Genomic DNA, 11,298 nt, shown 5'->3' with positions numbered 1-11,298 from the left:
CCAGTAAATATAGGGAAATCTAGTTTAGGTATTTTAGAGAAGGTATTGAAATTACTCTTGCGATGGGTGTTGTTTGAACCTTCTTCAGAGTTAGGTTCAGGTGGATCTGGTGGTGGTTTAGATAGAACTTGAATAAGAGTCTCAATCTTAGCTTGGGTTTCCTCATAAATTTTAACCAAGGAAGCAAGTAAGGTATCTTGTCGTTGAGCAGCTGCCTTACGATCTGCTGCATCACGAGAGTGTAGATCTGTAAGATTTTTGATGAGTTGAGATAGTTCACGGGTGGTAGAATCCACATCTTTGATAGTTGGACCAGTCATGGCATAAAAAAAGAGAGAGGAATCGACTGGGTGATACCAAATGTGATGTACTGAGTTATTCTGTGATGTAATAAGAGAGGAGAGATTGTACTATGAGCGTTCAAGTAACTCAGTACCACTGTACTGCCTCCATTAACTTAATTTCGATGATAACAACAATTCCAGGTACAAGCTCATTTAAGAGAAAAGGACCTAACGAAACCCTAAGCACACGGACTGCACGCGTGCCAGACTTGTATCCGTACAAGTAAAACTTAAAGCAGAATTACCTGAAAGTAAAAACGACTAATTAAAATTACTAAAGATGAATACACCCCAGGGATGGTTGTAGGCACACTGATATCATTACAGAGTTCTTCGGAAAAATGAATGAGATTTCAAGTGCAAGTCCATGGAAAATTTTCCAACCAATCAGAAAATTGTTTTTCGACCTTTTTCCTTGATGGAATATAATTAAGCAAAAAGAGTACATGTGGGGGCAGTAACCGGCCAAAAGCAGAGACTATCTTTGGACTCATTGAAGTGAAAGTTTGGAAGTTAAAAGGAAACCGGTAACAGATAAAACAAATTTTCTAAGCAAAACAAAAAACTATCACATGATTTGAGAAATCAAATGTACTCAAATCTCAAATAGAAATGAAGATATTATCATCTCATATCCCGTATAAGACTACCGAATCACGAACTCTATGCACAATAAGGCAACATCATTATCCTGGTCATGTTGAAGTATAAGGCAAAGGCGGCAAATGGATACTACCGAATCACGAACTCTAGCCAGCATAACAAAGCATCTCTCACAATCTCCCTTTTCCGCATCAATCTCTTCTTTTTTTTTTCTTTTTTTTTTTTGACCATTCTACACTATCCCTTTCCTTTCTAATAATCCCTAACTTTCTTCACAATTCAAGAAAACACATTTTCGGACCATGTTGAACTTCCTTCTTCCTTTATTTGGTGTTGCCCAAGTACCGGAGTTAAGGGAAACTAAAGTTTCGATATATGGTTCTATTGCATCGAAGACTCGAATGGCGTTCGGAAGACCACGTATTTTTAAAACTCTCTCTCTCTTGCAAGCTTTGGGTCATATGATATCAAACTCTCAGTCTCCACCGACCCCTCCTTCCGTAAATAAAGGACTTCACCATTCTGGAATGTCTGGATCGCCCTTCCACAAATTAGATATATCTCTCGAGGAATGTTCAAATGCTTGGTCCAAGTATAATCCTTCATTGTCCACACAACATCATTATCCTGGTCATGTTGAAGTATAAGGCAAAGCTTCCCTTCCCATATACCCAGAAATGACATGTCATTGTAAACCAAACACTCGTCAGAAAATGGCGTATAGCGGAATGTCTCATCACTAATATCAAAAGAAACAACACTTCGAGGGGGTTCAGATCCAATACGCTGAACAGCAATCCAATGCAGAACACCATCAACAAGTAGACCACGTTCTCTATACCAGCGGGCGGTATACAGAATAAACCCAAGGCTTTTCCATGAATTTAGTCCTAATGTATAAACTCTAGCTTCAGAAACACATTCCCCTCAACTTTGCAATCAAAACCAAACCCATACGAAGTCCAAATACCCCTACACTCCATATTTCCTGATGCATCTGGAGGATATTCAGTCGGGGTTGCTGGAACTTGTTTGAATTCTTTCGTACTACGGTTCCAAATGCAAATAGTACTAGTATCCCGACATGGTTTTATGCAAACCAGACCATTACAAGAACCAAAGGTTTGAGGAACGCATTTACAATGGAAATGCCTTCTCCGAACGCGATTAAGGGACATAAATGGATTATAAATCCCCACAGCTTTTCCTATAAACGGTGAAGATAGCGACTGTGATGGTGATATAATATTATGATCTATGAAAAACACGTAAGGTTCTGTAGGTACCCTTTGATAAATTCCTAGATTGCTAACCAAGAGATTAAACCTATTCATTTGAATAGCATGTTTAAGATGAAGTTTTATATAATCAGGGTTTTGAAAAAGAATGCACCAGTTTTTGGAAACACACCTGAATCTTGAAATAGACTTGACTGGTAGCCATGACAGTATGTTCTCAATGATTTCTTCTGGTAACCTTGACAGTATGTTCTCAATGATTTTTTTTCCGTAACCTTGACATTATTGCTCTTCTCCTTCTCACAACAGTCAGCGAAAATAGAGCAAGACCCGAATACTAATAGATGATAACCATGATCGAAGATCAACCACGTCAACTATATTGATATAAAAGTTCAATGAGCAGGAGAGTATTTATATGACGAGATATAGAATCCTAGTCTAAAGCAAATACTGGAGACATAAAGCAAAAGTCCTAAGTAACTAAGGAACATAAAACCAAGTCTATCTAAAGTACGACTCCTAAGATAATCCAAACCGAAATAAATTCAGATTGGTGTCGGTGTCCCGTCCGAACAAGGGAGTTTAGTTTTGAGGGATATCTGTTTGACATAAACAAGGAACGATAGCTGCATTTTTCGGCAGCAAAGATGTAGCAAGAAAATGCCACACTTTAATATCCGGTATAATAAAGTAATCAAGTGTTGGCGTTTTTATAAAATTATATAAAATGCCACAGATAGGGGTGGTAGCGGTCGTTATCCGTAAAAAACGAACATAATCACACTAATCAGAGAAAAACGAGCATAACCATTTACTAATAGATGGTTTTTGTTTAGAAAGATAAAAACCTACAGTAATGGTTTCGGTTTTGGTTAGATATAAAAAACAAACCGAATAACAATGATAAAACCAATTAGTATTGATATAATTAAGGAAAATTTCTTGTTTGGTCCTAAGCCCATAAGGTTATTTATAGTAGGGTCCAACCAGAATTTTCTTTTATCTGAAGGTCCACAATTAATTAAAACATGGAAATGACCACAATACCCTGACTACCAAACGTGTGTGTCTACATGCTCATTATATCGAGTACATATCTGCTACATTGTTTATGAAATTCGAGTACATATTCGTTACACTGCTTACATAATTTGAGTACATATCTGCTACACTGCTTACAGGTTAAAAAAAAAACAGGATCTCTCTAGTGCTCCACTCCCATTGGACCACTTCCTCCAAAACGCGCCAACACTCTTAACATCAGACATATTGAACCTGTAAATGTGACCAAAATGTAACAATTAAAACACAACAACAATCCATATATGAATAACAGAACAAAAATGAATAGTACAAGTAATATGACAACATCAAGATTAATACTACCTAACGATGGTTCAGTTTTATTTCGGTATTCCATATATGTACTGACAAAATCATAAGAATTAACTGACTAAAATCTATGTATAAAACAGATTCAAAGAACAACTTTTTCAGTATTCAATATATGTATTGTTAATTCACTGTCTAAAACAACTCCATGAAGAAAAATAACTAAATCGAGAGAGTCTCATTTCAGTATCGCATATATGTACTTATGGATGAAACAACAACAAGTGATAAAACTAAGAATAAAACATAATCAAAAAGCAGTTTGTATCAGTATGTCACATATGTACTGCTGATTCATGAACTAAAAAACAACTGCATGGAATGAATCTATAAAAAAACAGAATCGAAAGAGTATTATTTCAGTATGGAAGATATGTACTTATGGATCAAACAACAACAAGTGATAAAACTAAGAATAAAACAGAATCAAAAGTAATTTTTATTAGTATGCGACATATGTACTGCTAGATAATACCCCTGAAACAATAAACAAGCATGATTTTATTAGAAAATAAAGAACGAAAATAACAAGAAAATCAAATTGAGAGTTCAAATAAGCTAAAAACATCATAATTTAATCAAAAAATCGAATAATTACGATTGAGATTCATACAAATAGTACGTCATATACGTACTGTGGTTAATACACAAGCAAAACATATAGATGCATAGTAAACACAAAAAATCAGTACGTCATATACGAACTGATGGTTAATACACAAAACCAAACAGAAACAAAACCAAAAGCCAACAAAATGAAACTAAAATATCATATCTCCAAATGAAACGAACGTAAAACATGATTTTATAACTAGATCTGGACTATTTTCATCAAAAACCACCAGTACATCATGTACGTACTGATGATTAATACACAAAAGCAAACTAAAAACAAACCAAAGACCAACAAAATGAAACTAAAAAATTAGATCTACTAACGAAATGAACCTAAAACATGATTATGTATCTAGATCTGAAGTATTTTTATAAAAATTGAAGTAAAAAAATTAACGAATCAAGAATAAAGATCGTAACCACACAAAAAACCGAGTTCAATTCCTCTTTCCGTAACCCAAAAATCTTAATTCTTAATTTCTCTCCAAGGAATCAAAAGATTTGGATCTCAGATTAAGATTGAATCAAGAAGAAACCTGAATTAAAGATCAATAATAGGTAAATCAACTTACAAGTTACAATCAATCGAAGCTTGATTTCCCAAAATCGCATGATCTCAATAAAACATTCGTTGCCAGAGCTCCTTCGAGACGAAAAATGATCAGAGAGAAATGAAAAGAATGTTATGATAAGAATTTTTCTTATATTCCTACATATTAAGGATATTATTGGTATTTCGACCAAAATTCACACGTGTGCTAGGACTTGCTGATAAAAACATGGGTCCATAATTTTCCTTTTTATAAAAAAAGGACCTCTGGTTATTGGGCTTTAGTGGATGGACTTGCCACTAACTAATACCATTATAATAAGATCTATAGGTAATTCCTACTATAATTAATCTCAATCATTAGTTGAATAAATAACTCTTGTTTTGATGGGCTTCATAAATACCCTTATCATAAAATAGATATACCTCTATCCATCTATGAAAAATTAGGGTCCATTAATATTTCTTTTTCTTTCCATATTTACCCTTCCCCTTTTAATCCTACGGGAGATCGATTCATTTCCAAATCAGAAATTTTATTTCTTTTTTCTCTCTCCTTCTCTTTGGACTTATCACAAGCACCTCTGCAACTACCACCACTTGCTCCGTCGCCGCCACCACCACGTCGTCCTCCGCCACCATAACCAGCACCACTACCATTCCTAAGTGAGAAAGAAGAGATTTAGATCGAGATTGAGAGAGAGATCTATCGAAAATTAAACCAAACTAAACCCACCACCACCATCTTTGTCGCCACCATCAACAATCCATCATTGTTTTCCAAAATTTCACCATCATTGTCGAAGCCGCCGCAGCCAGATTATGAACAAACAGATTGAGAAGTGTTATTGATTATCTTTTTTTTTTTGGATTACAGATCCAAATTTAAATTCCTTCGTTTTCTAAAGTGGTGATGGAGATAAAATGAGATTGCATCGATTATCTTCTTTCTCTTGTTTAATTAAGTTTCTGCTGGTGCCTGGTGGTGGCGGCGGCGGTGGTGGTATAACTAGTTTTTTGTTGTTTCTGGTGGTGGTTGGGTCGGAATGATAAAATCGGTGATAAAGATAGTGGTGGTTATTGTAGTTGTGGTGGTGGTTGTGGTGGTGGAGATTGGGTGTGTTCTTTTGGTTGGGAGATGGTGGTGTTGATTTCGTATGGCTGTGAAAGAAGAAGGGTATACAAATATTGGTGGTGGTGGTGATTTCCGCTCAACTCAGACTGGTAAGCATTAGCTATGTACCATGCCTATTTGGTGTTCTTTTTAATTTCTGCTTATCAGTTTAAAATTCAACAGAAGACTACAATGATATTGGTGGGCTAGAACTACAGGTAAACTTTTTATTCTGAACTACTTTTTATTCTGAACTGCTGCACATTTATTATGTGGATAATGATCACAATCCACTGATTTCACTGAAAACTATGATTGTTTTATACTGTTTTGCAGATGCAAGAACTTAAAGAAGCAATTGCTTTGCCAATTACTCACGCAGACAAGTTTGTGAAAATAGGAATCAAACAACCCAAAGGAGTTCTACCGGAAAGACCTCTTGGAACAGGCAAGACGTTGATGGCCCCTGCATGTGTGGCAGAAACAAATGCAACATTTTTGAAGCTAGCAGGTCCTCAATTGGTTCAGGTAACCTTACTTTCTAAACCCATATATTCTTGCAAAAGTTCTCTGTATCTGTCCTGCAACATTTTGAATTAAGGGGTACAATTCATATTTTATTACTTCCTGTCTTGTGTGACGGAACTGTCAAATATTAATTTGGATTTACTTTTTATCCAAGCATTTGAGTTTAAAGCATAGTCTGTTTCCCTTTGGTCCTGGATATGATTCAGATGTTCATTGGTGATGGAGCTAAACTTGTCCGTGATGCGTTTAAACTTGTGAAGGAGAAAGCCCTTTCATCATCTTCATCGATGAGATTGACACAAATGGATCTAAGCAATTTGATAGGTACGTGATGTTTATGTCTCAATGAAATGTGTTCCAGGTGTTTCAATTTTGAGGTGAAATCTCATGGTTAAACTCGATAATTTATATGTTTATACTTCTCAGTAACATGTTTTTCTTCTCATTCCTTTTCGATTTTCGTTCTATTATAATGACACCAATGGAGATCGGAATTATAGCGGACAATGTTGGAACTGCTTAACCAACTTGATGGTTTGAGCATTAACGTCCAGATAGAGGTTTAGGCAAGCTATGTCACTAGCATTGATGCTCATAGATGGAACTTTGCTGATATACAGAACGTATTATTAGCTTTTAGGCAAGTTATGTACTATGATTGATGCTTAATGAAATCCATTATTTTATCAAGCAATGGAATCCATCTAATGGATTACTAGAGTATATTTAACTGTCTAAATCCCTTTTTCTAGCTTGATACAGTTGGTTTCCTTACTATATACTCCTTCCATATACTCCTTCCGTTCTTAAATAATAGGCTGGTTTCTATAAATAAATGTTTGAAAATAATAGGCTGGTCAATTTCTATAAATAATTGGGAAAGTCAAATGTTACTTTAGTTTTCTGGGACCACTTTTCTCTTAAGTTCTTTTGATGACAAGTGTTTATGGACCATTTCATTTTATTTCTTTTGCTGACAAGTGTCATGGGAACCATTTCACTTCACTTCTTTTATTGACAAGTGCCATGAGGACCACTTTCAATGATTGATTCTCTTAATTTCCTTAATTTTCTCTAAAGTCAAAACCAGCCTATTAAAAAAGAACGGAGGATGAGTTTGACAGATATCAGTTGTATATGATCTTGCATACATGTTAAATGTATATTTACATAGAAGTATCTTTGTCTAAGCTTACAGTAAATAACTTTTCCTTGGACTTATGTTCTTCGATGGGAAAAATGGAAAGCCATACCTTCATAATGATTTTTCAAAATATTTGCAAAAAAATGTGTCAGTATTTATTGCAGGTATATAAGAGAGAATCATTTTTCTTTTACGGATCAGCATTTGTTGTTCGGTTTCCAGTTCTTGATCCTTGCAAAATATATTGTCTCTCTCAAAATCTGTGGTGTAATGATATCACAACTGACTCTAGTCAGAAGATGCGTGTTCGATTCACGTCTGGTTCACTAATTTCAGTACATCAGTTTCTGGGATCAACTTTGGTTGTTGATACCATATTTAATGTCTGGCTCACTAATTTCGGTACATCAGTTTCTGGGATCAACTTTGGTTGTTGATACCATATCTAGGGATCAACTTTGATTGTTGACACTGTATTTTCTTTTTTTATCATTTACTGATTTTTGTTCTGTGGATCAACTTCGTTTGTTGGCACCATTTTTTTTTCTGGGATCAATTTCGGTTGTTGATACCATTTTCTTTTTTTCCTTATTTTATAACTTTTGTTTTAGGATCAACTTCGGTTGTTGACACCATTTTCTTTTTTCTGGTTTTTGTTTTGGGATCAACTTTGGTTGTTGACACCATATTATTTTATTTTTAATGTTTTGATTTTTGTTTTGGGATCAACTTCGGTTGTTGACGCCATATTTTTGGATAAACATCGGCAGTTGACACCATATTTTTTATTCTTATTTTCTGATTTTCATTTAGGATCAACTTTGGTTGTTGACACAACCGGTGGCGGCGGCGGCTTTGGCGGCGGTGGTGTTCCAGTGGTTGTCGTGTTTAGGTGGTGGAGTGGTGGCGACGGTTAGTAGGTGGTGTTCGTTGAGCGGTGGTGGTGAAATATTGGTGGTGGTGGTGGACATGTGGTGGTGGAACGATGGAGGTCGCAGTCTTGAGGTGGTAAAGAAACAAGTTCGTTGTATTTTGAAATTAATTTTTTTTATATGATTGAGGGTATTGATGTAATCTATTTTTAAGTGGATAAGGTTTTAAAATAACAAGGGTATATTTATTGTTGTATAAGGATATATTTATTGGGTGTCAAAACTTGGGGTATTAATTAATGTACCCTTCAATTTTATTCGTAAATTTAAACCATAAAAGTCAACATTTAATTATAATGTCTTAACTTTTTTGATCTTTCATTTCTTTCTATTGGTATTTTCTTTTGTTAACTGTCAGTAACATAAAACTGACAAAATAATGATAAAATCGAAACCGAATGATAAAACCGGAACACAATGATAAAACTAAAAATCGAAACCGTTGGGTCAATAGCATGATTTTGGTTTGAAAAATTAATTAAACCCCAGGAGTAACGGTTTCGGTTCTGGTTCTGGTTTGAGCAAAAACCGAACCAAACCAAGTCATAACACCCTTAGCTAACTACTCTGTCTAAGGCCACCGGATCAGTCAAATGCCATTGAAAAAGCCCAAGATATGTGGCAATATTACCTAACTGGACAACTACTCTTCACAATTTTTCTAATAACTTGTACCTTATAAGAGAAAAAATATCGATTGCATTCATGTCTAAACCTTCTCTCTTTTTATTCTTTCGTATATACAATTTAGTATTTGTAATTTTGTACTATGAATTCGAGATTATGTGTTCGTGCTAATTCATGAATTGGATATTTGCAACTTTATACTATGAATTGAAAATTCATCATTTTAACTAGATTCAATTTGATGTATGGGTTCATGAATCCTGAAAATAAAAGATTTGAGAATGTTTACAATAGAATAACGAAGGGAAACAGTAAACAGGGGAAACAATTCAAAGTTGAATCTGTTTCAGACTTGGTTAGGGTTTAAACTCGGAAAATCAATTTAAAGTTGAATATGTTTCCCTGAAAATAGTCGACAACAAGAGCTATTGTCGTTGATTGTGTGAGGAGTAGAGTTCGTTTCAGACTTGGTTAGGGTTTTGAAACACGGAAAATCAATTCAAAGTCGAATATGTTTCCCTGAAAACAGTCGACAACAACAGCTATTGTCGTTGATTCTGTGAGATAAATGGCTTAGATTGGTGATATTACAGTACACCAAAAATGGACTTAGAAACTGACCGATGTTGCAAATTGGGGTCGCAATGGAAATACAGTTATTTCAAATTTTGAGCCCCCACAGTTTTTGTAACAGATTTTGCGAAAAATTAGCAACAACCAGTTAGCAGTTGCAAAATTTTATTCTTTGTTGCTAAATGTTACCAAGTCAAAGAAGACTGGCCCAAAATTTTGCGATAGAAATTTAACAACATATTTGAACAGTTGCAAAATTTTTATTGATGTTGCTAAATACTTGAGTAACTCAGCGAACTTCCATTTTCTGGTATAAATTTAGCAACAAACTGTAGCTTTTTGCCAAATTTTTGCAACAACGAAACAAAAGGTCAGTCTTTATTGACCTGGTCAAAAAACTTCCCCTCATTTTAGTTTATCCCGCAACTACCCAATAAACCTGTGATTCAATCAATCTGAAAGCGCGGGGTACAACAGCCACACCTAACAATTTCGTTCGGAAATCTGTATGGACTAAAATCCAATATAATTCCGAGAGTATTAACTTAATAAACTCAATCAAGAAAGATATGTAAGAGCTTTATCTCTTTTTCAATACAATCAGTAAATCAAACTAATAGGAATCTGTGAACGTGATTGTTATAAGAATAAATCAGATGGTACCAAGGAACAATGTCCGAGTGCTAATCAAGTTCTACCCAACTAACAAGGTCGGATTTATCAACTGTGATTGAACAACGCACAACCTTTGATATTTCAATTATATAAAGAAAATATAATGCGGAAAAGAAATAACACATATGCCAGAAATTTTGTTAACGAGGAAACTGCAAATGCAGAAAATCTCCGGGACCTAGTCCAAACTTGAACACCACATTGTATTAAGCCATTACAGACTCTAGCGTACTACAAGTTAACTTCGGACTGGAATGCAGTTAATCCCTAACCAAGTCTCACACCGATTAAGGTACAATCGCGTTCCTTACGCCTCTTTAATCTCGCAAGACCCTGCGCACTTGATTCCCCTAGATGACGTCCTTTACATCCTAGAAGTTTCTACGACCCAAAGTCGAAGACTTATAAACAAATTTGTTTCCCACAGATAAGTCTGTTCTATTTTTGTTTTTCGTCTTAAGATAAATATCAAGGTGAACAAGAAACAAAACTAATAATCCGGTCTTATACACCTGAAGAGCAGCCTAGAATATTATTCACCTCACAATAACCTAACTGATTAACAGAAGAAGTTATTACATAATCACAAGAGTCTGGGACGAAGAAACTGTTGTGATTACTTTTTATATCTTACCTATCGGAAAGAAATCTGGAGAAAATCTTAGAGAAGATTGTACTCAATACGATAGAAAAAAAGTAAGATCAGGATACACAACTACAAAGAAAATAGTTGGACTTGGCTTCACGAATCCCAAGAGAAGCCATTAAATCGTTAAACCTAGTAATGGTTTTCATAAGAACTAGAAACCTAGGTTAATATATAATCGACTCTAGTTTGCAATTATTACACACAAAGTGTCGGGATTAGGTTTCTCAGATGCTAGAGCTTCTCCTTATATACTATTTCAAATCAGGGTTGCTTACAATCAAAGCTAAGATAGCTTTTTAACAAATCAATTA

General features: G+C 35.0%; 1 protein-coding gene across 4 annotated transcripts; it reads left to right on the top strand.

Annotated features, from left to right (window-relative positions):
• Positions 1 to 5,268: 5,268 nt before the first annotated feature.
• LOC113313718 (26S proteasome regulatory subunit 6A homolog) lies at positions 5,269 to 8,777 on the top strand. Of its 4 annotated transcripts, none has more exons than XM_026562514.1 (5): positions 5,269 to 5,969; positions 6,046 to 6,077; positions 6,196 to 6,387; positions 6,594 to 6,711; positions 8,345 to 8,777. In XM_026562514.1, exons 1-5 carry the CDS (start codon positions 5,903 to 5,905, stop codon positions 8,446 to 8,448), a joined length of 513 nt encoding a protein of 170 aa, XP_026418299.1. In that variant the 5' UTR covers positions 5,269 to 5,902; the 3' UTR covers positions 8,449 to 8,777. The 4 variants fall into 4 exon arrangements, with proteins under 4 accessions (XP_026418299.1, XP_026418298.1, XP_026418300.1 ...); XM_026562513.1 differs by having other exon boundaries at positions 6,043 to 6,077; positions 8,345 to 8,760; XM_026562515.1 differs by lacking the exon at positions 6,046 to 6,077 and having other exon boundaries at positions 6,260 to 6,387.
• The last annotated feature ends 2,521 nt before the right edge of the window (positions 8,778 to 11,298 follow it).

The sequence above is a fragment of the Papaver somniferum genome, chromosome 9, assembly GCF_003573695.1.
Source record: "Papaver somniferum cultivar HN1 chromosome 9, ASM357369v1, whole genome shotgun sequence".
Classification (NCBI taxonomy): domain Eukaryota; kingdom Viridiplantae; phylum Streptophyta; class Magnoliopsida; order Ranunculales; family Papaveraceae; genus Papaver; species Papaver somniferum.
The sequence above is the reverse complement of the archived record's forward strand: the minus strand, read 5'-3'. Positions and strand labels throughout refer to the sequence as shown.

What these genes read in the sequence shown, in the direction of transcription:
- LOC113313718 (XM_026562513.1), top strand. Translation starts at nt 5,903, where the DNA reads ATGGCTGTGAAAGAAGAAGGGTATACAAATATTGGTGGTGGTGGTGAT. An exon ending in TTTCCGCTCAACTCAGACTG is followed by an intron (nt 5,970 to 6,042) that starts GTAAGCATTAGC and finishes AAAATTCAACAG; the next exon opens with AAGACTACAATGATATTGGT. An exon ending in TTGGTGGGCTAGAACTACAG is followed by an intron (nt 6,078 to 6,195) that starts GTAAACTTTTTA and finishes ACTGTTTTGCAG; the next exon opens with ATGCAAGAACTTAAAGAAGC.